This window comes from Diachasma alloeum, unplaced genomic scaffold (genome assembly GCF_001412515.2).
Source record: "Diachasma alloeum isolate Michigan unplaced genomic scaffold, Dall2.0 Dall_scaffold_00565, whole genome shotgun sequence".
NCBI classification, from domain to species: Eukaryota; Metazoa; Arthropoda; class Insecta; order Hymenoptera; family Braconidae; genus Diachasma; species Diachasma alloeum.
Genome location: NW_021680697.1, coordinates 19,154 through 43,572, shown reverse-complemented (window position 1 = coordinate 43,572; position 24,419 = coordinate 19,154). Strand labels below are relative to the sequence as shown.

The 24,419-nt window shown below is 38.1% G+C and overlaps 1 protein-coding gene across 1 annotated transcript in view; it reads right to left on the bottom strand.

The window, feature by feature from the left end:
• LOC107043391 (leucine-rich PPR motif-containing protein, mitochondrial) overlaps positions 1 to 24,419 on the bottom strand; it is a 160,871-nt gene that overhangs the window by 125,273 nt on the left and 11,179 nt on the right. The window contains exon 3 of the mRNA XM_015264887.1: positions 8,309 to 8,431. Within this exon, the coding sequence (XP_015120373.1) occupies positions 8,309 to 8,431 (123 nt within the window). The remainder of the gene's footprint in view (positions 1 to 8,308; positions 8,432 to 24,419) is intronic.

Genomic DNA, 24,419 nt, shown 5'->3' with positions numbered 1-24,419 from the left:
GAGGGAGATTTGAATAGCGCATTACTCTTTCTCTCTCCTTCTTGAATTCTCCTGATTTGCATTTTTTAGACTCATCATCGACTTATTGTAAAAGTTAATGAAAAATTGATGAACAAGGTCATATAGCGCTGTATATTGAATAGAAATTTTTTCCCTATCCTCGATTAATTTAGATTTTCAACTCAGTCCATGAATAACATGTTTTATGCAGGTAACGTCCGATTTTCTCATGAAATTCTCAAATCGAATCCTAGCATGAATTATAAATAAATGTAGGAAAGAAATGCCTTTTTTTCTTAGAGCAGATGTGATTGAAAATGGTTTCTGTTGCGGAAAAAAATCAATTCGATTCATACGAAAATGATCGTGCGCTCGTTTTGGAAAAATGACTGAAATCTCCCAAAAAAACAAACAAATGTTTTTGCAAAAAAACTGCGCCAAGAAAAAGTTTTGTGGGGTCGTTTCTGGAAAGAAGAAACATTTTTTTCTGGAAACCACAATTCCCATAGAAATTTTGCAAAAAATAAACAAATAAAAATCAAAGCCAAGTCAAGAAATGTCCAATGGATCATGGAATGTGCTATCAGATTATTATGGGGAGGATAACTCTGAATAGAAGGATTTTCAAAAAAATCTTCATAAAATGAAAAATTTAGTAAAGACAGGATTCAAAGTTCTTGGCGCGGAGTTTTCCAACTCATTGTCTCGTATCAATCTGTATCTGCTGATCCGCGCCATGAACTTTGAATCCTGTCTTTACTAAATTTTTCATTTTATGAAGATTTTTTTGAAAATCCTTCTATTCAGAGTTATCCTCCCCATAATAATCTAATAGCACATTCCATGATCCATTGGACATTTCTTGACTTGGTTTTGATTTTTATTTATTTTTTGCAAAATTTCTATGGGAATTGTGGTTTCCAGAAAAAAATGTTTCTTCTTTCCAGAAACGAGCGCAAAAAACTTTTTCTTGGCGCAGTTTTTTTGCAAAAACATTTGTTTTTGTTTTTTTGGGATAAGAAGATATGCTGAATTAGCGGAAGAGTTTTAGAATCAGTCGTATAATTTATCCAGAAAAATAATTGATTGCTTTTGTAAAGGAGTAAAGAGGAATGAAGGACGTATAATTAGTATTTTGCACTCTAAATAGAATTTGGATTAGAATTATAGTTAGAACTCCATTCAGTGAGCACAGAAATTGAGAATTAGTGAATCACTTATTGAAATATTGAAATTGAATAGGTGATGAATGGAGAAGCATTGCTTCTCGTAATCTTATACTCAATATAATAAAACGATGATGAATCATTAAGGATATTTAACCAGTGAAGTGAGCAACCGTGTCAGAAAAAAAAACTCTTCGGATAAATGATCTGCAATGGAAACAATCCCTTGTCTCAATTTAGAAGACACGTGGCATACTTTTCCCTCGAAATAATCGAAAATTATCGAAAATTTTTATAAATATTGATACATTCGTGACTTCGGTGGTACTGGTTGTATTTCGATCGTGCAACACCGCATGTATCCGCCTGGCGGGAGACTGTCTGTCATCTCTGTTTATGTATGTCCGGCATGTGACCTAACCTTCTTTATAAATTAAAAAAAATGGATTGTGTAGAAAATCAAGAGAATTTCCGTGATAAAAAAGGACGATTCACAACTCTGAAACGCAAGAGGCGAGAAGAGGAAATAATTGAGAGTACGAAGAGGAGAAAAGTGAATAGACATAATGAAGGAGAGGAAAATACAGAGGAAGAGATTTTTCAGTTCCATGGTAGGCGAATCATGGAACCTGATACTCTTGCCAAGAACCTCATGTGCAAAGCCTGTCGATCGATTTTATCGCTATTACACACGAAGAAAGAGATGCACCGCGGCTTGGCTAGTGTTTTGGAGATTGAGTGTCGAAGTTGTGACACAGTGCAGCTAGTTGACACCTGTCGATCCTACATGGCCGATAATGGATTGAAACGATATTTTGTGAATGATAAAAGTGTTTTTGGTGAGTTTAGTCGAAGTATTTACAATTAGTCCCTATTTTCGTTGCTAAGTAATTGACATTTATCTTATATTATTTACCACAGGAGGGGGACGGGTGGTGGCGCTCGTGAGAGGTGGTTCATTGGGGGGTTGCGTCGTCAGTTTTTGGGAAAAATTATGGGTTTTTTTTTGTAAATATTGGAGGAAAAGTGACTGTGGGGGTTCCTCATGAGGCAATCTTCCAAGGGAATAATAAGTTCGGGATGAAATGGTGAAATCTGGGAAGTTTGAAGACTGTTTTCTGGGAGGGCGGGCGACGAGGTTAGGTGACGCCTAACGAACTGGGCGAGAGGAGTGAGAGGGGCAGAGAAACTGGCGGCAAGCACCATGTGTGAATGTGGAAAGGAGGTTATATCGGGAATTTGGGGAAGATCCACGTGGTAGTTGATGGTGAGGCTGCGGCTATTCTGCGGGAGAAACACATTGATAATGAGGATAAAAAGGAAAGATTTGGGTACTGAGGCAAGGCAAGGATAGGTGTGTGACACCCAAGGAGGGAACGAGACAACATGATTGTGTCGGCTATGTTTGGGAGTGCATCAAGGGACTTTCGGGAAATATGGAGGGAAACTTTGCGGAGGTGCCTCAGTGGATGAATTCTGAAAGGAGTGATATTTTGGGAATGCAGTTGACAAATTGTTGTTGCTAAATTGGCGGGCTATGGGGGCGGGGGCTATGGAGGGAAGAGCCGACAGTTATCCGGAGAAAGTGCAGTGAAATTTGGGGGGATTGTTGCTAAATTGGTGGACTATTGGGGGGACTATGGAGAGAAGAGCTGACAAATACCCAGAGAAATTGGTGGAAATTGGGGGGGGACATCTCCTGAAATAGAATTGAAATAGTTATAGGGGTACATGGCAACAGTCTGAACAGGGGAAAAGGGAAACGGCTATGAATGGAACAGAATCAGGGAGGGGACCATAAGGGATGTGGTAGCTGCTAGGGCCCCTTGTGGCCAGGAGATGGCAGCGCTTTGACGAGGTTTGAGTTCCAGCTAGGAACATGGGGATGGCGGCGGGAGGGGAGAAGAAGCTTGGGGCCGCCCTAGGGGTGGTGTGGCCTTGAAGTGGTCTCCTTCAACCAAGGAAAGGATGATGAGAGGGGGTGACGAAATTTGGAGTCGTCCTTTGGAATGGTGCGGCCTAGGAGTAGTCCTCTCGATCTGAGGCCATGGCGTTGGAAAATGGAAAGGGAATGGAAACATGGAGTCGTTCTGGAAACGGTGCGGCCTTGGAGTACTTTCTGACAACCGTACTGATGGCGATGGTGATGGCTTCGCGGGTCTACGGTTCAACCGACTTTTTGCAAGTCCCTGGATCTGGTGTAGGAAAAACGCTGCTGACTGGGGCAACTTACTGGCCCATATGGCATTCATGTATTTTGTTTTTTTTTTATTATAACTATCAATATTCTATGTCAGGGTTTCATTATAGGGATGGGAACAAAATGTAAAGGCCCGAGAGGGTATACATATGATGGAATAAATAAATATTTACCACAGGAATGAACGATATTGGAATTGGACCATCTAATGGAAATGATTTCTGGTCAGCAATGAATATTCCTACAATGCAACCAAGAAGTACGAGGGAATATTAACAGATCATTTCAACGAGTTTACAGCAAGCTTGTGAGGAAAATTTTAGGGAAGCAATCCGTGTGGAAAGGGAAATGACGCTCCTGGCTGCACAGAAAAAATAAGTAAGCTCTGTTTCATTTATGTCCATTAGTGTGTGACAATTTCTCTTGCACTCCACTTGAACTGAATGTGCATCATTTTTTTAAGTTGACTATTTATTCAATTTACTATTTTCAACAGCTCTTGACCTCTCGGGTTTTGTAACGTAAAAAAGGTTTTTCGAAAACGTTTCATTTTCTTAATATGTTCTTTTTTTTCCACTGTATTTTGAATCTCTTGCACGGAGTGCAGTACGTTTAATCATGAAAAATTATGCTTACTGCACCTACTATTGATATTATTCTCATTACAACGTGATATATCCACGTATATCTTGATAGCCTGCAGCTATCATAATTTTGAATCTACAATTAAATGACTAATGATTATTTTTAGGTACATTCCAGCCTCAGCAGATTTAGCAACTAGAGTGTCTTGGAGCAGCCTCAGACGTGCCCAATAAAACTTGTATTTGGCAACAACAAAAATTAAAATCATTGGTAAATGTTCTTAGGAACTTATCTGATACCCCTCAAATATCCGAAGGACGACTAACTAAACCTTTATAAATTAAACAAATAATATTAGTCTAATTATTCATATTCTACTCAATTCTTGGAAAATTCACTAAATAATTGCTAATCTAGTTGATAATGAGTATAATTGAATAGAACAAAACGGCAACTCCTTGAACTCCCTGCGTGTCTGAACGAAACAGTGATCTTCGTGATTGTTGATACCCATCATGTGTGTTGTCTATTCTAATCCTCCTTTTGATTTTTAATTATCAGCTCGACATTCTTTCTAGGTCATCCACATTATATGGAATAATCAGGGCTATTCATGATTGGTGATACCTAAAACATGCTTTTCATTCTAATCATGATTCATCATCTTGAACCATCACATGTTATTTCGTCCAGGTCATTCATTTTACACACTATCACCTCATCCCAACTGAAAGTTTTTCACTTTTGATGATTATCACCGTTTCAAATATTCCATTTCATTTCTTTTTCTTTTGCACGTTTTGAATGAAAAATTATTAGGAAATTGAGAATGAACGCCAGAATCCTGCCAATGAATCCTCCTGTCCCGAAATTGGATCCTTACACCCTACCAATGACGATCCCAATGGAGAAATTGATGAACCCACTAATCATCTCATAATGAGTGCGTTAATTGTTATGTGGATTGTGTCTATTGATGCTGCTTGGCAAAAAAGGGGTTCAGAAAGAACATATAATAGTTTAAGTGGTTAGTTTTATTCAATTCTTAGCATGTTCAGGTGATATGAGACGTCAATCAATCATTTTTATTGATGTCCCTTTGCAGGCCATTCTTCAATTATTGGGTATTACTCTGGTCTTATTTTGGGGGTTGCATGTCGCAGTAGACAATGCAACTTATGCAATCGAGGTCGTTCTGAAGATGATCGTGACTGTTTCAAGGACTGGTCAGGTAGTGCTAAATCGATGGAGCCTGCGATGGCAGTTGAATTAGTAGTGGATAACCCGATGTTCGCTGAAGAGAAGGTGAGGGTTGGGACGCTAATTGCGGATGACGATTCCTCAATCATCAACAATGTCCAGCAAAACGCTTTATGGAAAATAGAGAAATGGAGTGATCTCAATCATGCCACAACCAACTTGTCGAATGCTTTGTGGAGAATGAAACTGCCTCCGCCCCTTGTGGAATATTTCAAAATTAACTTAGGCATTGTTATTAAGAAAAATAAAGATGATGCTAAGGCAGTTGAGAGTGCATTATTAAAGGCTCTTGTTCCGCATGCGTATGGCGACCATAGTAAATGTGGTACGTGGTGTGGATTCCACAAAGAAAGTCCTCAGTACAAGCATCGAAAACTGCTTGGTGGAAAGGATCTGCAGGAATCGATATCTTGAGGCCTTGAAAGAACTTTTCACTCGTTTTTCTAAGAAATCTGAACGACTTGCTCCATGTGGTTCAACTCAGAGAAACGAATCATTTAACCACTCTGTTACTGCTCGACATCCCAAAGACTATTGCTATGCTGGAACCGAGACATTTCCACTTCGTGTAAAAATGACTGCGTTGAACACGAATATTGGTTCTCAATATATATGTGATATCTATGAGAGGATGGATTATTCTCCAGGTAAATTTACTAAGAAATATCGAGAAAGTGAAGATGATATAGTGAAGAAGAGGGCTGTGAGAACGAAACAACCTGATTTCAAAAAGAAGAGGAAAGAGAATAACCAGAGAAAGACTGTGAAAGCCACGAGGACTGAGAATCGAGAGGGAACCTCTTATAAAAGTATCTGCGACTTCCAAAACATGGCAGATCTAATCGCAGAATTCAACCAACCAGGTGATGATTCCATTGTGTTAGCACAATTTGTTATAAAACACATGTTTCACCAGATTCTGTCATGAAAAATATCCTGTTACAAAAAATATCTCTTGACATATATGTACTCCTCTAATCACCTGTTTCGAGATAGATTGAAAATAATTGAAAATGTATAAACTGCATTACAATCAACAGGTCCTCCGGAAGATTTGAGGACTATGAAAATAGTTGTTTTCGACTTGGAGACGACCGGTCAGTCTGTAGCCTGTGATACCTGTCAGGTAAGAGTTACCGACTACCTCATTGATTTTTTAATGCTTTCAATCACAAATAAATCGTTGATGTTGTAATATCTTACTACACAGATAGTTGCTATCCACGATGAAGAGTCTTACAATGCTTACAGCATTCCATCGAAATCAATCTCCCAAGGTGCCACTTTAGTGCATGGATTACATGTAGATGGCGGACAGCTGTATTTGAGAGAGGAGAGAGTTGACACGATACCCATAAAGACTTCTTTAGGGAATTTTTTTATCATTTCTGGAAGAATAGTCAGGTGGAAATGAAGTTCTGCTCTTGGCCCACAATGGATTCAAGTAAGACATAGGATCTCATTTATTTGATACCATCTAATTCTTAAAATCTTTATCCCAGTTTCGATGCTCCTATCATTATGACTCACATGAAGACTCACGGACTTTTTCAACGGTTCGCGTCTGTAGTCAAAGGATTCATTGACACTCTACCAATCTATAGAGAAAGGTATCTCGAGAGGAAAGGAGGACGTAATTATTCACAAGAAAAATTGGTTGAAGATTTTGTGGGTAAAGATGCTGCGATGGGTGCTCGCAATGTGGTGGCTAAAGTCCGGACTTCCAGTCAATTGATAATAGCAACGAAGTTGACTGATGATGTCCTTAAGAATGGGGCTAAATCTCTAAACGATTATGTAGAGGAGCGTCAAGCAAAACCAAGACTCAAGGGAGAAAAAGCTGAAAAGAAACTAGCTAGACAGATGCTAAATGAGAGGAATGCTACGTTTACTGTCATCAGAGATTTGACTAATGGGATGCGATTGAAGATGGCCAAGGCAGGATTGACTCTGCAGCTCTTGCAACACATGTATACTTCTGGGGGGGCTGATGCTCTCACACTATTTGACAGAGAGTATCAATCAGAAACCGAGAGTTTCAAAACATAAAAAGACATTGAAATCAATAATGGCTCATCTGGAACATCTATCTCAGAATGGTGAGTTTCATTCTTCCCTCCAATGATTTATTATCAAGATGATTGGACCTATTGCGTCTCACCACTCACTGCTACTCACTTCTATTCCTCATTTTGAATAATTACTAATGTTTTTTCCCAGGAAAATCATATGAAAACGATGACCCTAACTCTCTATCAACTGGAAATAGCAGCTGAAGATATTTTTAGGACATTAATTATGTTACAGAGTATATTATGTATTCTCTTTTTCTCACTGGATTACATTTTTGGAAAAAAATCATAAATCTGTCTATGTAATTTTAATAAAGCCGTTATATCCTGTATCGATAATAATTTTATTGATATTCAATCGATTTCTACCATAATTATTCATAGAGAATAAACAATTACACAATCGCGATATTTCATGGTAAAATATGAATAATGTTCGTACGATGTTGAAAGGTAGGTGTTGGGGTTATGTGTGACTGTTTTGACGTTACCTATTTTACCGAAGTCACTCAGCTGGGCAAGCAATGTTGTCGAGTTTTTAGACTCGTAATGGCGGCCACGTTTTCCGAAATAAATTCAAAAATCAAATATTAATAACACGCTTATCTGACCGGGTACCCTAATTTTTCGTGCCGGCGATAGATTCTCTACATTCTCAGGTAAATGGCTACTGTTTTTTTTTTCAAGATTTAGAGTGTTTAACCCTTCCGATTTTTCCTTCAAGCCCCACACGATCACGTTCGTCCCATAAGCGAGTATGGCAGGACAGTCACAGCGAGACATTTTCGGAAATTATGTTTTCATTAGAATGTCCGGATAGGGGGATTGAGATTTATGCTGACGGATCGCTCGGATATTGAACTAATATGTGGGAGGACGTCAAAATTACTTTGAATGGTCACGGTTTTGGCTAAACATCCTTAATTGCTGAAAGAATCACAAGGGAAACGATGCGGAAAGGCATAATGAGAGGGCATCAACGTATTCTATTAAACTTAGAATTTACAAGAAAAATCATGACTTACTCAATCTTTCGAGTGTATCCCATATTTCTTGCACCAACTGAACACCTTCTTTGGAATTTTGGTCGATCATAGGCCTTCCACAACAACGAATAAGCAGTAGTGCCTCAAGGCTTGGAACAGTTCCTGACAAAGAAAAAAAAGGTAATTCCTGAATTCCATGATCATGTAATAGCAGTTTTTGTTGATGAATTGGCAATACACTTCTGAATGAATATATCGCAGTGCATTTTTTCATTGCATCGTTTTATATCATGACAACCATATAACTTATTTTAGATTCCATCATATTTGCAAACCTTTAACAAGTTGTGACGTTTTCACAAACTATAGAAATATTAAGTAAATTATAATTTTTAAAAATTCTGACCGAATGAGCGCCAGTCAATGCTTTTTATTGAGGAGAGGGCATTGACGCCTCTCCGTAGCAAAATTTAGAAGAAAATACTTAACATCTGAAAATGTCCGACTTCTCAAAATTACGAGTAGACCCTGTTGGTTACAAGGGGGACGATACCCCTACTCTGGTATATTCTCTCCTCCATTCTCACACAAAGAAAACACAAAACTTCAATTAACAAAAATTGAAGAAAATATAATTCCTCGAAAAATAAACAAAATAAATACAAAAGAGAATTACTCTGGGTTCTGAGGACCCAATATCGCCAAAACAGTACCAATTGAAATAAAAATAAAAGAGATTAATATTTCACATCGATAATCGATAAACCACGATTATAAATCGTCGACTCCCGAAGAAAAGATACAAAGATAATTGAATTAGATAAATTCTAATAATTCTACCCAAATCAACAGCAAACTCAATTCAAAGTGACAGAAAAAATTAATGGGGGAAATCGACTGAGATTCCCTCAACCCTAATAGCTGTACATCAAGTCGATTAAAATCATCGATCGATGCCTGATCTCAAATATTCACAAAGCTAAATTATAATCCAAAATTTCAACTCAAAATTAAACCGTAACTGATTAACTTCGGTATTTGAACTCAAATTACTCAAAATTAATTATAAAAATTTACACATTAACGGTGGAAACGGACAACTCCCACGACTCAAGAAAATGTAAACAATGGCTGGATGAAGACGCCATAGTGAACTCGTCCACACGAGAAGCCTAAACAAAGGGCTATGATTCTCGGATTTTACTCAAATTTAAAGAAAATTTGGCTTTGCCCACCTGCCTACGTAAGGAGAACTATTTCCTCCCAGGATGGACTGCAGCCTCAATGACGAAAAATAATAATTCAACTCCAAACAAACAAAATAAATGCCAATCTGGCAGACCGTATTACTTTGGCGACTACATCTCGCTTTAGCTAGGAGACGACTCTACTCAAGCGTGCATCGACTTGCTTGAGATGCTTGTTTTTTTTTTCAGATTTTGGGGGAGAGTCCCCCACCCCCCTCTAACTACTTGAATCAAATAATTTGATAGAATATCGAAATTTTCTTAAACTCAATCTAAAATTTTACAATTCCAAAATATTCGAAATGATAAGTATTCACAGATATTACTCGTCAGAAAATTCTAAATAATTATTTTCAGTATTCTAAATTATTTCTCTTGAAAATCTCAAAATTGTTTTAGTCGTTTTTTATCGCTCCGGTGTCACGTGGTTGTCACTCGAGTATCCCTCGTTGACTTCCAGCAGGTTCTGATCATCGGATAGGGGAGAATTCCTCTCCCGGTCATTCCTCGCGTCAGGGTACCCTGGACTGTTGACTACTAACAGTTGGAGATGTTGGATCCCTGGCCAGAGGACACCTGCTCTCATTTAAAATGCATATGCCTCGTAGAGGGACACTACCGTCCGATCCTCCTTCTGATTGTCCTAGACGTGATGGTCTGGATGTTGTATGGTCCCAAGAGATATTTCTTAGGACCTCCTCTTCTCGACCTATCCCGTTGACTCGGAAATACGACCGTTGGAGAAGACGAAATAAGTTAAATTTTCATAAGAATGGGGGATTTACTTTCCCCGATTCTCGTGGGTCCGAGAAGCCTCCTGGAGTTAATTTATACTCAAAATAGTGCCTTTGAAGAAGGACTTGATATTTTTTACAAAAAAAAAATATATATATATATATATATATATATATATATATATATATATATATTGGGTTGACGATCTCAGTCGTCACAATTAACGACAAGTAATGAGTTCCATATTTGAGATCTAAACTTCAATATTTAAATTTGACATTCAATATTCATTTTCAATATTCGAACCAACAAATAGCCTACTATTATAATAGCGAGATTATCTTCAAACTCCGTGAAAGTAACGTTGAACGTTATGAATGGATTTTTTAATGCTATAATTAGATCAATTTTAAACATTATTTCTGGAAAAAGCATTGGGAAACAGATTTTAGAAAAAAAAACGAAAATTGCAAACCTATTGGATAAACTAACCCAACAAATATGGCTATTTATGTCATCTTTAAAGTGGGTTGAAATGGAAAAAAAACAATTTCCTGAATCCATGATACAGCTGATGTCAAATATTTTTTACGTTTTCGTTTGAAAAAATTGGTAATTTAAAAAATATAATAATAAAAACGAAAATCAGAAAAAAATGGCTACATGAGGAGAATTTCAATCAATTTAGATGAATAGCGCTTCACAGTAACTACACGGGGAGAAATGTTCATATGTAATACCACGAGAGCTTCAAAATTATCGGGTATTTTCCGATAGGTTCGTTGCAAACAAACGAAGGAGTCAAGTTTTTCCTGAAGCACTTAAAGACTTCGCTTGTGTGCAGGGAACCTTGAGGGAAATACCTGATTAATTTTGCAGCTCGACTGGTATTTGGGAGACAATTTTTCCATCTACATTTCGGCCAAGAGAATTGCACCATGAGACGAAATCAATCTGTCAGTTTCGGCGAACGGTTCACTCAATTGAATGATGTTTTGTTTTTTCATATAGCAACTATCAGAGAAAAATACCAAAAAAATTATCAGTAGCAATACCACCAGAGCTTCAAAATTATTGGAAATTTTCCGATAGCTTCGTTGCCGAGGAACGATTGTGTCAAATTTTGCAGGTTTCAAATGCTGAGTGCGAAGCACGAGGGATTTTTCTGAAAAATTTGACACACTCGTTCCTAGGCAGGGAAGCTTGAGGAAAATATCCGATTAATTTTGAAGCACGAGTGGTATTTGACGGAGTATTTCCCTCATCGGCATCTCGGCCAATAGAAGGGCCGCATTTGATGTCACGTGGTACAACCTACGCAGTTTTATATTGGTAAAATTTGGTAAAACCACGGCAAGTTGCTAAGGGAGAATAAACAAAATAATTGAAATGCGAAAGTGAAATTCCGATAGAGGAAATACTATTTTGTGTATGGCGCCCCAGATTGCTTGTTTCAAATCGCTAGAGTCGAGCTCGGCCTGGATTAGGTATTTTCCCTCTCGTCATGATATGATCCTCGCTGAACGTGATTTGAAGTCGACGGCGAGGGTGTTGGATAGGAAAGAGTCCACTACAACTTTGATACTGGTGTTTGGGGCAGGGTGAAGACCGGAGATAACCACGTTATTTTTCCTCGTAACTTTTTCGAGCTCCTCGAGTCTCTCATCGAGAATTGGGTCGATGTCTTTCTTCATCTTCTGAGCTAGCACGGAGTTAATCTTCACTTCTACCAACGTGATGATTTGTACTTCAAGTTCGGGTTGATTCATGGGGGCGAGATTAGCGAGCGTTTTGAGACCATCAACCTCCTGGCTGAGGGAGTCGTACTTCTTATCAAGTCCATCCTTTACTTTGGAGATTTCAGCATTGATTTCAGCCTTGAATTCATCAAGTTTTTTCTGATGTTGTTGGGAGGTGGAGGTAATCAGCTTCTCCATTTTATCAAATTTCTTCTCATTCTCAATACTCATGGCCTTGAAATCTGTCTGTGATTGCTCCTTCATCTCAGCGAGGATTTTGAATAATCGGTCCGTATCTTCCTCGTTGATGTCGTGATCTGATTGCAAATGGTCTGCTGTCGTCTTAACAAGTGGGTTGATGGACTCCAGGGTGGTAGGTGGAGAGTTCATGGGGGAATCAGAAGTTTCAATTATTTTTGGAGGGGTGCTCGGGATCCCTGGGAGGATGATCTGAATTTTGGGTATTTTTTTATGTTCGGGGGTCACGGAGGAATCGCTTTCCCTTTTCCTCTTGACGTAATCATCTAGTGTAGATGACAAGGGAGATTTCAATTTCGTCCAGCTTTGGAGTGTTGAAGGCTTGCCTCTGTTCGTTTTGGGTGGGGTGGGGGATTGCACAGTAAAACATGCGCCAATTTTCTTGGAAAGGTCGATCAATTTTCGAATTGCATGGAATATTCTCTTCGGTGTAGAGATGTCGCTAGTTGGCTTCGACATCGGTGTGGATGGCCTCTTTCCCTCTCGTTCACATAATCTAGGTCGTTCGAGAAAACTATGTATTGATAAAAAAGAAGGCACTAAAACCCATCGAGGTGATAAAATTAGGGCCAGTCTTACAAGAGCACCAAGTCAGGTTCACGAGGGCACCAATTCACCTCTACGAAATCGTCGTAAAACCACTTAAAATCCAAGACAAACTCGCACCGAAAAAACATACAAACAGTCACAATGCCGCCATGACGGGCCCCCCTGACAAAAAATCAATTTATGGCTCACAAAAAAGATGATTAATTGCGTCGGGCCGGTAATTAGGTCTGGAGGGCCAGAAAATAGACAATCGATTTTTAATTAGGACTTGGAAATTACACAACAAAAACATCTTCAACGCCAGCAACCAAGATCACATCTCCATGGCAGCCTGTCAATATGGCGGTTGAAAATCTCACATAGGAAAACACTTATAACAATTTCCACAAGCACTGAACACTCCCGAGACCTAATTACCGGACCATGAACTTCTTTATTCTATTTTTCACGAGTTTTCCCGAAGCGATTGGAGGGATACAAAGCCCGTAATTTTGGCCCCCGTAAGTGAGGCGATCAACTGTCCCCATATTGTCCCTCTCAGTGATACTGAAATTCGACACATGGCGCCACCCAGACCCTTGAAACTCGGAGCTTCCAAATCGAGATTCTCGCGCGAGGTAGATCAGGAGTGTATCATAATAAGGGCCCACGGGCACCAAGCATTCGTGCATCTCACTCCCACTCGTGGAAATGGAGCAACACTCCGTATTCCACCATCCTACAACCGCCACAATAATAATAATAATAATGGTCAAAAACCAAAAAAAAACAAAACAAATAAAAACCACCGTATTTGCGCTAAATTTCGGGAAAAGCTCCAATATAGAAAATTTGGGAAAATTCGCCGATTCTCTAATCAAAAATTCGATTTTCAAAAACGAAAAAAACTAACTCTCAATTCGCAAAAAAGTTGAGAGTTGAATTTTTGATTCTCAATTATCTCTCAATTTATTTTCAGATTTGCATTTTGAAAATTGAATTTTTGATTTTCAATTGCCTTTCAATTTACACTCAACTTTTCCACAGAGTTGAGAATTCGTTTTTTTTTTAAATAAGATTCAGACAGAGCTGCGAATGCATTACATGACCAGTCATATGACGGTCATATGACGAGACGTTGTCCACAACTGTCACAATTTCCCCATCCTTCTATGACCGTCACAATTTGCCAAGAAAAAATGACAGTCATTTTTCTTCTATATACAGATGCGGGCTAATTTTTTTATTATCAATTTTTCTTTGAATTCATTTTGCATTAGACTAATGTGTATTTTGAAATCAAAAGTACGGTCATTTTCCATCTATCTAGAGATGAAGCTATTTTATTTATGACAGTCACAAATTAGAAATGAGTTTGACCGTCATTATGTATCCATACAGATGATTTGACAACAATTTGCTTACAAATTATTTGTGGCGATCATTTGTAGTTACGAAATTCGTGCGTCACATGACCGTCATTTTTTGGTCACATGACGCGATCTCAAAAATGACTGTCATTTTGCATCTCTAATTCAGAATCATTGAGAATCAACAATGCTATTTTCAAAAACAAAAAAATCAAATTCTCAGTTCTCAAAAAAGTTGAAAGTAGATTGAGAGATAATTGAAAATCAAAAATAATTTTTTCAAACGCAATCCGGAGAATTTTTTCAGACTTTTCAGAAAACTGGATAATTTTCTCGAATTTTTTATAAAAACGCAGAATTTTCGCAAATTCTTTAATAAACTGGAGAATTTTCTTGAAAAACGGAGAATTTTGTCGAATTCTCTAGAAAACTGAAGGATTCCCCCGAATTTATTAGAAAATCGATGAAATTCACCGAATTTTCTAGATAACCGTAGAATTCTTCCGAACTTATGAGAGAATCGGCGAACCTCGTGCAATTTAGTAGAAAATCGGAGAATTACCTTGAATTTTCTTGAATTTTTTAGAAAACCGGAGAATTTCCTAGAACGTTCCCAAAAACCCCATAATTTCCCCGATTTTTTTTTACAAAACTGGAACATTAATTCAAAGTTTTTAGAAAATTGGAGAATTTTTTCGATTTTTTTTTGAAAATCGACGGATTTTCTCGAAAAGCGGAGAATTTTCTGGAACGCTCTCGGAAACTTGGCTCTTCCGGACCAAGTTGAGAGTTGGACTCTGGATAATTTCTGGTTTTTGAGAGAAAATTCAGGGTTATTTGAAAGTTGAAGTGACGAGGCGTAAAATGCATTCTATGCCAGTCGCCCTCTTTACTATCAACTTTACTATCGGGATTGAAAATTTGATTTTTGAATTTTGATTCTCAGGTATCTCTGAATGTACCCTCAACTTTTTTGAGAGTTGAGAGTTGGATTTTTGATTCTCAATTGTCTCCCAAACTACTCTCAGTGAATTGAGAGTTAATTGAAAATCAAGAATCCAACTCAATTTTTTTGAAACCATTGAGACCTAATTGAGAATCAAAAATCCTATTTTACCGACGTCGGTGGCCGAAGCGGCTAGGTGCGAGCCTAGTGTGCGAAAGGTTGTGAGTTCGATTCCCCGTGGAACCGAGTTTTTCAACCGGAGGCTCCGGCGAGTGGGAGGTCGCTAATATAGTGACCGCCTGTACCGGCATGGGTTTTCTGTGGTTTCCCATGCTACTCCTATGTTCTATAGGAGTGCGAATGCGGTGCAGTGTAGAATCCACAGCCGCATGCATAGGGTTGGATAGGGCCGATTAGCCAATCAAAGGGCAGAAAGGGCCGGAAATTAAAAAAAAAATCCTATTTTCAATAGCAATACCACTAGTGCTTCGAAATAATCGGATATTTTAGAACAGAAGTGGTATTTGACGGATTATTTTTCCACTCGAATTTCAGCCAAGCAGAGGGCAGTGAACAGCACCCGGATACATTTACACAGCCATACATTTATAACCCACTTTTTTGTTTATCTGTTAGACAGAATATTAAACGTGAAATGCGTTGAAAGATAAGAAACATTTGAAAAGCTACTAGTGAAATTCCGTCGGAATTTTTTTAGAAATTTCCGAAATAAAACTGTTTGACAGCCTCAAATACTGCGCTCTGATCGGCTGAAATCTGAGTGAGAAAAATAATCAGTAGTAATACCAGGAGACCTCCAAAATTATCGGATATTTTCGATTGTTTTGTTTCGTAGCAACGAGAGGGCGAAATGTTCAAGATTAAAATTCCGAGCGCGCAGCGCGAGGCATTTTTGTGCCAACCTTATCCCGATCGTTGATACGCCGGAAAACATGAGGGAAATGTCCGATTAATTGGAGGTCGAGTGGTATTCGACGGATTATTTTTGGTAATTGGATCCTTCCCAAACCGACTCATTTTGACTTCATGACTTTCTTTCACTCCACAGGATAATATTTGACAGTTATTTGGTTAGAAAAACAATTGCAGAGCTAGAGGGAAATTATCAAAAGCTACCCTGGCGGACTTCTTGATTGCGCTTCGATCGGTTGTCGATTGAAAAATCGAGTTATTCAGTATGTCGATTAGAATTCGATTGTAATTCAGTTGAGATTTCGAATCAATGGTCAAATCCGTTGCAAGTGAATGATTGCAATCGACAACAAGAAATCAATTGCAAGTGAATTTGGGAAGGGAAAAAAATGGAAACGAAACTAGAACGATTAATCAAGTGGTCGATCATGAGTCGATCGGATCCCAATCGAGTTTCAATCGAATGCTAATCAACATACTGAGCAACTCGATTCCTCAATCGACAGGTCCGTCAGGGTAGGGGGAAATAACCGCTGTAATTTTAATTAGGTACTTCATGTTATTGAATACTGAACTCCGATTGGCCCAGGGAAAGCCAGATCCGATTACCAAAAATAATCAACAAGAGAAACCAACATTCAATTCTCAAAAAGTTTTCGAGAGAATTCTCCGATTCTTTGAAAAATTCGAAGAAATTCTTCAGTTTTATAGAAAATTCTAGAAAATGCTTGGGTTTTTTAAACAGTCTCGGATGAAAAAATTTAACCCGCGATTACTCGTTTAATGAGCGCGACGCCGCCCGTTTTTGTTTATTTATATTTTTGTGTTTCTTGACGCTTCAAAATTTTGAAAAAATAGAGTTCCTAGTTCAATCTTTTTATTGAGCGTTGGCATTGTCTGTTTTTTTCTCGAAAAATTTGTTTAGCTACAAAAAAAAGAAATGTCGAATGGACAGAAAAGCGCGCCGCGCCGCTCCGCCCGACGCGAGTGAATCTCTGTCGACCACTCGAGCGAGTTACATTTACTGCTTCATTCACTGCCACATTTGAAAGGCGCACGTAGCACATTTGAAAGGCGCAGTAGGCGCCAGTATGGAGATTCTTATGAGTCTCACATAAAGTAGCAAGCGTGTATCATTATAAAAACACTATATTTTATTCAGTCGTAAACTCTTTGGATATACAAGTACAAAATAACGTAAGAATACTGAGATACCACAGCTGTGGTGGTCTAACGCAATTGCGGGGGTTAGCAGTTATAATGGCGGTTGACGGGGATGCCAGTCGAGGCTCAAAGTCCCTAGTCCTCCCGAGGGACTAGTAACTGCTTGCGGCGTTGGCGTTGGTGGCTGGCGCGGTCGGTAACGTTGCGCGCGGGAGCCGGCTGGGCCGCCACACCAGCATGGCAACAGCGCGCTCGGTGCGCGCTCGGCTGCGCTAACCGTGCGATGAACGAAGGCTGGCGGCCGAGCGCGAGTGATCGAGGGTTAATAGAAATATTTACCTAGCGAATTGGTTAGAAAATTCTATTGGATATCTATTGAACTCTCAATTAGTTTTTGGCCGATTCTATTGAGATGTTCAACAAAAAATATTCAATAGAAAAAGTCAATAGAATTCGATTTGTTTTCTGTGTAACTTATTCTATTGAGATATTTTCTATAGAATTTCCTCTTCTCAAATTTTCTAACTTTTTTTGTTAGATTTTTTTTATGAGAACAAAAGGAAAATAGACTGAAAAAAAACTTAGAAAATTTGAGCCAAGGACATTCTATAGAAAATATCTGAAGAGAATAAGTTACATAGAAGAAACGGAACTCCATTGACTTTTTCTATTATATTGAATATATATAATATATTCTATTGAACATTTTACTAGAATTGGCCAAAAACTGGTAGAAAATTAAAAACAAACTGTAACAGAAATTCCTAACAAATTCGCTAGATTTTTCTATTAAATTTTATCATACGCGGTTCTTGAAAATTCTTAGGTTTTCGAGAAAATTCCAAGAAAATTTTCCGGATTTCGAGAAAATTATAGGAATAACTCTGGCGAACCAAGTTGATAGTTGGGCTTTCAATAATTTCCAATGTTTGAGAGAAAATTGAGAGTTAGTTGAGGATTGGAGCAACAAGGACTACAATGCATTTTATACTAGCCCCTCTCAATATTATCAACTTTTTTGAAAATTGAGAATTGGATTTGTAATTCTTGGTGATCTCTTTATTTACAATCAACTTTTGCGGAATTGAAAATTAATCCCAGGACAATTTTAATAGATTTTTTTTTTCAAAGATAATTTGAAATAAAATTTCTAGTGAACGAAAATTTTTAAAATTAAATAGGAACAGGAGCCGAAAAAAAGCGAAAAATGTGAAAATCGACTCCTGGCCATTCATTAGAGCCTAGAAAGATGAAGATCAAGGTTGAACGTCAGTCAACTTTGGGCCAACTCTGCATTGACATTTGGTCAACTTTGGGTCAACTTTAGCTTGGCCTTGGGTTAACCTTGGCTTGACCATGAGTCAACCTTGGCTTGACGACGGGTCCACCTTGGCTTGACCATGGGTCAACCTTGGCTTGACCATGGGTCAACCTTGACCTGACCATGGGTCAGCCTTGGCTTGACCGTGAGTCAGCCTTGGCTTGACCATGGGTCGACCTTGGCTTAAGCATGGGTCAACCGTAGCTTGACCATGGATCAACCACGATCAAATTTGGGCCGACTATGGGTCAACCTTGGGTTGACTATGGGTCAACCTTGGCTTGACCGCGGGACCTGTTGATTAAATCTTGATTTAACCTTGACGAAACCTTGATTAAACTCTGATTAAGCCGCGATTAAACTCTCCTTAAACCTCGATTAAATGCTTTTTAGGCTATAATTTCAAAGCAAATGATGCGATCGCCGCTATCTTCGAACTCGACCGAGATAACATTCAAAAGAATATTTTAAGCCATAATTGAAAAGATTTCGGCGATTATTTTTTGAATGATCGTCGAAAAACTAAATTTGAAAAAAAATCAGATACGTACATACATACATATATACGGACATGATCTAAAAATTGCATATTCGAACTCCTAAGACCAAAATTACGCATCCTGGCACAAAAAATGAAAATTTCAGATTTGACGAATACATCAGACTTCCATTCGGAAGCAAAAAATCCAACTCTCAACTTTCACAAAAATTTTCAAGTAGATTGAGAGAGAATTAAGAATAAAAAATCCTATTTTCATGAACAAAAAAATTAAACTTTCAATTCCCAAAAAGGGTGAGAGTAAATTGTGAGACAATTGAAAATCAAAAATCCAACTCTTAATTTTCAAAAAAATTGAGTCGATTGAAAAACAATAGAGAATAAAAAATGTAACTGTCAACTATAAAAAAAATTGAGAATAGATTCAGAGATAGTTAAGAATCAAAATTCCAAAATCAAATTTTCAATTCTGAAAAAAGTTGATTGAAATTGAAGCAGTCACTAAAAACAACAAATTCAATTGTCTGTTTTAACCCGTCACTAGGCGCGCTATGAGCGATTTCCTCACAAAAATTTTCACTCCATAGGAAATATACCCTAAAAGCGCCAATCTTTTGCTGAATTTTTTTATATGCCTCAAGTAACTCTGCTAGTTGACTCTCATGGTGATAAAAGTTGTCTATTGATCAGGGTTGAGTAGAAAAATAATATTTTCTTCGGCACGGTCGAAATTTTCCACGTGTTGCGGGTACGGGGCTCGTACCGCAGAATGCCGAACAGCACCGCCTATGGCTATATTTGGCTCTATTACTATCAGAAGCCAGGGTTGGGTATATTTCGCAGATGGAAGTTTTCGCCGTGACATTGTTAAATACCGGTAATTTACCTCTGGAGCGTCATAAATGTCAAAAAGTGTCATAAACTTACTTACAGGAAGGTTCAACTGAAATATCACGACGTTCAAAAGTTGGAAGCACGCAGGCCGGATGATCACAAGGATGATACGATCATGAGGGTCATGACCCAGGAAGGCCAAACGTCGCAAGAAACATACTTCGCAAGAATTATGCCTCAAAAGAGTCAAAAGTCGCAAGGGTTAAATCACACAGGCAAGGTAATCTGAAGGGTGGAGCTACCAAAAAGGTCAACCGAGGGACGCAGGGAGTGCAATGATAAGAAGGGTCGAACAATCATGAATGCCAAAAAAGAAGCACGAAGGACTATCGTAATGGTCAAATAGGAGAAGAAGTTCGGATGATCATTCGTGATTGTCCTGCTTGCCTGTCTCTCATTCTTGATCCTCGTAATTTTTAGACTTGCCTCTTCCGCAGGCGGGAGATAAATCAAGAGAAATAATTTGAAGGCGATCCCGTTTGGCCTTTGTGGTTATTCGACTCCTGAAATTATCCACCCTAACTTTGTTGTTTGGCCTCAGTGTTAGTTTGGTCATTATGAGTTATAGTGGTTATGACGTTTGATCCTCGCGAGGGATGACTGTTGCGATGTTTCACCCTCGCTTCATCCCCAATCGCTCGGCATGACTCTTACGAGATATAATTCTTGTGACTTTTGACCCTTCCGATATGAAAAAATCTCACGGTTTTGCTCATGCCAATGAAGGACGCCAAATGAGTTTTCGACATGGCACATAGCTTGAAAATCCATGACCCATGTAATTTACCTAGTTTATGACAAGTCAGAAACCATGTAATTTACCTGAGGTAATTTACTTGCCCAACCCTGCGAGAAGCCGATGAGCGATTCTCTCATCGCGCGTCTCAAGAACGGTAGTGGAACTGCGCGCCTACTGACGGGTTAAAAAAAGTCGATAGTAAAGAGATCGGTTTGCATAAAATGTATTTTTGGCCTCGTCACTCCGACTCTCAACTGATTCTCAATTTTCTTTCAAACACAGGAAATTATGGAGTGTCCAACTATCAACTTGGTTCGCCAAGGATATCCCTATAATTTCGAAATTTCTCGAAAACCGGAGAATTTTCCTAGAATTTTCTCGAAAACCTAAGAATTTTCTAGAACGTTCTCGAACACCTTAGAATTTCCTCTATTTTTTTTTGAAAATTCGAGATATTGTTACAGGGGAGGGTGGGGCAATATGGACACCAGATTTAAATAATGAATTGAATTTGATCAAATCTACTCTTCCGACTTCATTTGAAGGTCATAAAAGCCAACACATTCTCATAAGACTGCGTCGTAAGAAAAAAACAGGGTAAAATGGACACCTTGATTTCTTCCTCAATTTTTTATCTTTCAACAATTTTATTCAATTTCTGAAACGCTAGTCATGATTGCCATTTTCAAATGAAAAAAAAAATTATTTTTGACGTCCGTCGTGGGGGGTGGTAAATCAAATTTTTCCTTGCTTATTTATTCTCCTCTCCGCCTATTGTTTTATGGTGATTTCCTCTGTGAGTAGAAAAGTAGCTATCGTACAAATTTCGCAAATGAACAAAAGGTCAGATGTGTAGGGCGTGCAATTGATCATTAAGAAAAAATTAATAATTTCAAAGTTATTTCAAGAGTAAAACAGGAAATTCAAAGCTCCTGTATATTTCAAACTTCAATGTAAAATTTAATAGAATCGAAGTTTGTTTGTTAATAGCTTTCCCAACTCTAATTTTTCTTTATAAAAAGATACCGACACGATTCTGTTGAAGAATGTCCTTTGAAAATTTTCTTTATTTTTGAATAGGACCAAATTTTTCAGATGTCTATTTTACCTCACTCTTGAATAATTTCTCAGTAGTGCCAAGAAGCAATTTTTAAAAATCAATTATTGAAAATGTTTTGAGTGTCCATTTTAGGCCCGTCCATACAGATTTATCAGGTGTCCATAATGCCCAATAAAACGATTTTCAAAATTTTGAATAAAAAAAAAAATTTCGCAAATTTTTGAGTGTCCATTTTGCTCCAGTTGTCCATATTACCCCACCCCCTCTAATTTTTTCAAAAACCAGAGAATTTTCCTAGAATTTTCTCGAAAACCTAAGAATTATCTAGAACTGTCTTAAAAACCCAAGCTTTTTCTGGAATTTTCTAGAAAACTGAAGAATTTCTTTGAATTTTCCAGAGAATAGGAAAATTTTCTCGAAAACCTAAAAATTTTCTCGAACGTGCTCGGACACCCTAAAATTTCCTCGAATTTTGTTTGAAAAATCTAAATATCCTTATAATTTTTTTGAAAACTGGAGAATTTTCAGGAATTTTCTCAAAAACCGGAGAATTCTCTCGAAAATCGGAAATATTTCTCGAAAACTTCATAGGAAATATGAAAAGATCTACCGGAAAAAATAAACACGAACAAAATAAGAAACAAAAACTGCGGGGCCCCTTCCAAGCACCACTTTTATATGTCACCCTGCTTTCCTGCCATTCCCGCAGTTACCGACATAGCTATGGTCGGGATAAAGCTTCTTGCTTTGACCGCAAACTGGGGGGGCGTAAAATCGCCACTCGGGAAAAAAAACCCTCCATCCGGGTCTTAAAGGTTTTGACCTTTATAACCCAACGATTCAAACAGGGAGCAGGACATGGCTCGATTAATTCATCTAGAGCAGCATTATCTCTCATTTCAGCCGACGATATCTCGAACAATCTCCTAATTTCCAGGTTTGTTAAGGGTTGTGCGAATGAGAAACCCAGTAAACCTTGCTATAACTCCACGTGGGACGTAGATCCTATACTCAAACAACTGGAAAAATGTTTCCTTCTAGAATCTCTTGAGATGAAAACCCTCCCCCTACAAGTTAATGTTATTGCTGACTTCTGTCAAACTAGATAACATTTTGGAAATGCGAGAGGGTATTGAAATCAAAATAACTACACGCCTTAAGATTTCAAAATTTAAGAAACCAAAACCAGTGTTGAAATTATCAGTTTTCAAGAACAAGCCTGAGCTCTGCATTTCCCACTATTACATTATTTAAAACGTACAAAAGAATTGAGAGGCAATGAACAGGACTATTGATCTCTTTAAATAAGCCTCATCGAGCTGTACAAGAAGGTTCTATTCAACAATGGATAAAAACAGCCCTTAAGAAATTTGGAATTGACAAGAGGTTCACTGCACATAGTACCAGATACGCTTCAACCTCGAAAGCTGCTGAGAAGAGTGTCAGTATTCAGGAGATTAAGAGGCCTCGGGAGTAAAAACAAACTACCGAAATGCGGGGGAAAACTTTGCTCCCTAAGTTCTCCGCCAAAAAGGCATGGAAAAATATAAAACATAGCTCAAAAAATTTGTTACTTTTTAATTAAGAAGATGGGAAGAAATGGGCGTAATCCGAATTTTCTGAATGGGTTGAAATTATTTTTGAATACGAATGTTGATTTCGACTCTCCGCCCCAGACACAAGGCGGCGCCACCTGCACTCCTAGGCAAGATGGCGATCCCCTCAGAACTGTCAGTTACCTCATATATTAAAAAATAGTGTTAACCCATTTAGAGAATCCGGATCGAACCCATTCCTTCTCATCCTCGTAATTAAAAAATTACAAATTTTTTGAGGTATGTAGTTTATTTTTTTATCCTTTTTGGCGGAGAATTTAGGGAGCAAAGTTTTCCCCGCATTTCAATAGTTTTTTTTTAATCCCGAGGCCTCTTAAGGCCCGGTTGGATGGATTTTTGCCCGACATGTCCCTAGAAAATTCCCCAGAAAATTGTCAAAAAAAAATATTTTCCGTTTCCACTAATTACGACCGTATGGTTACATAAAAAAATCTGANTTACCTCATATATTAAAAAATAGTTTTAACCCATTTAGAGAATCCGGATCGAACCCATTCCTTCTCATCCTCGTAATTAAAAAATTACAAATTTTTTGAGGTATGTAGTTTATTTTTTTATCCTTTTTGGCGGAGAATTTAGGGAGCAAAGTTTTCCCCGCATTTCAATAGTTTTTTTTTAATCCCGAGGCCTCTTAAGGCCCGGTTGGATGGATTTTTGCCCGACATGTCCCTAGAAAATTCCCCAGAAAATTGTCAAAAAAAAATATTTTCCGTTTCCACTAATTACGACCGTATGGTTACATAAAAAAATCTGATTTTTTTTTGAAAAAACAGATAATTTAGTGCCTCTTAACGGAAATGGTGCCTTGAAGGGGGGAAATACGTTTTTATATTTTTAATATTGACTAGAAAATAACGCAAAATAAACACCGCCATCTCCCCTAGTCACACCACACTCGCGTGACACCCTGTCAATATGGCGACGGTAAATATCCAAAGTTATAAACACTTATTCCAATTTTCACACACATTAGACACTCTCGCGAACTAATTCTCGTTAAAAGAACTACTTTTGACTATTTTTCGGGAGTTGTCCCGAAGGGATTAGACGCCGCTAACTCTCACAATCAGTGGAATCGGAATTGAGGCGATCAGCTGTCGC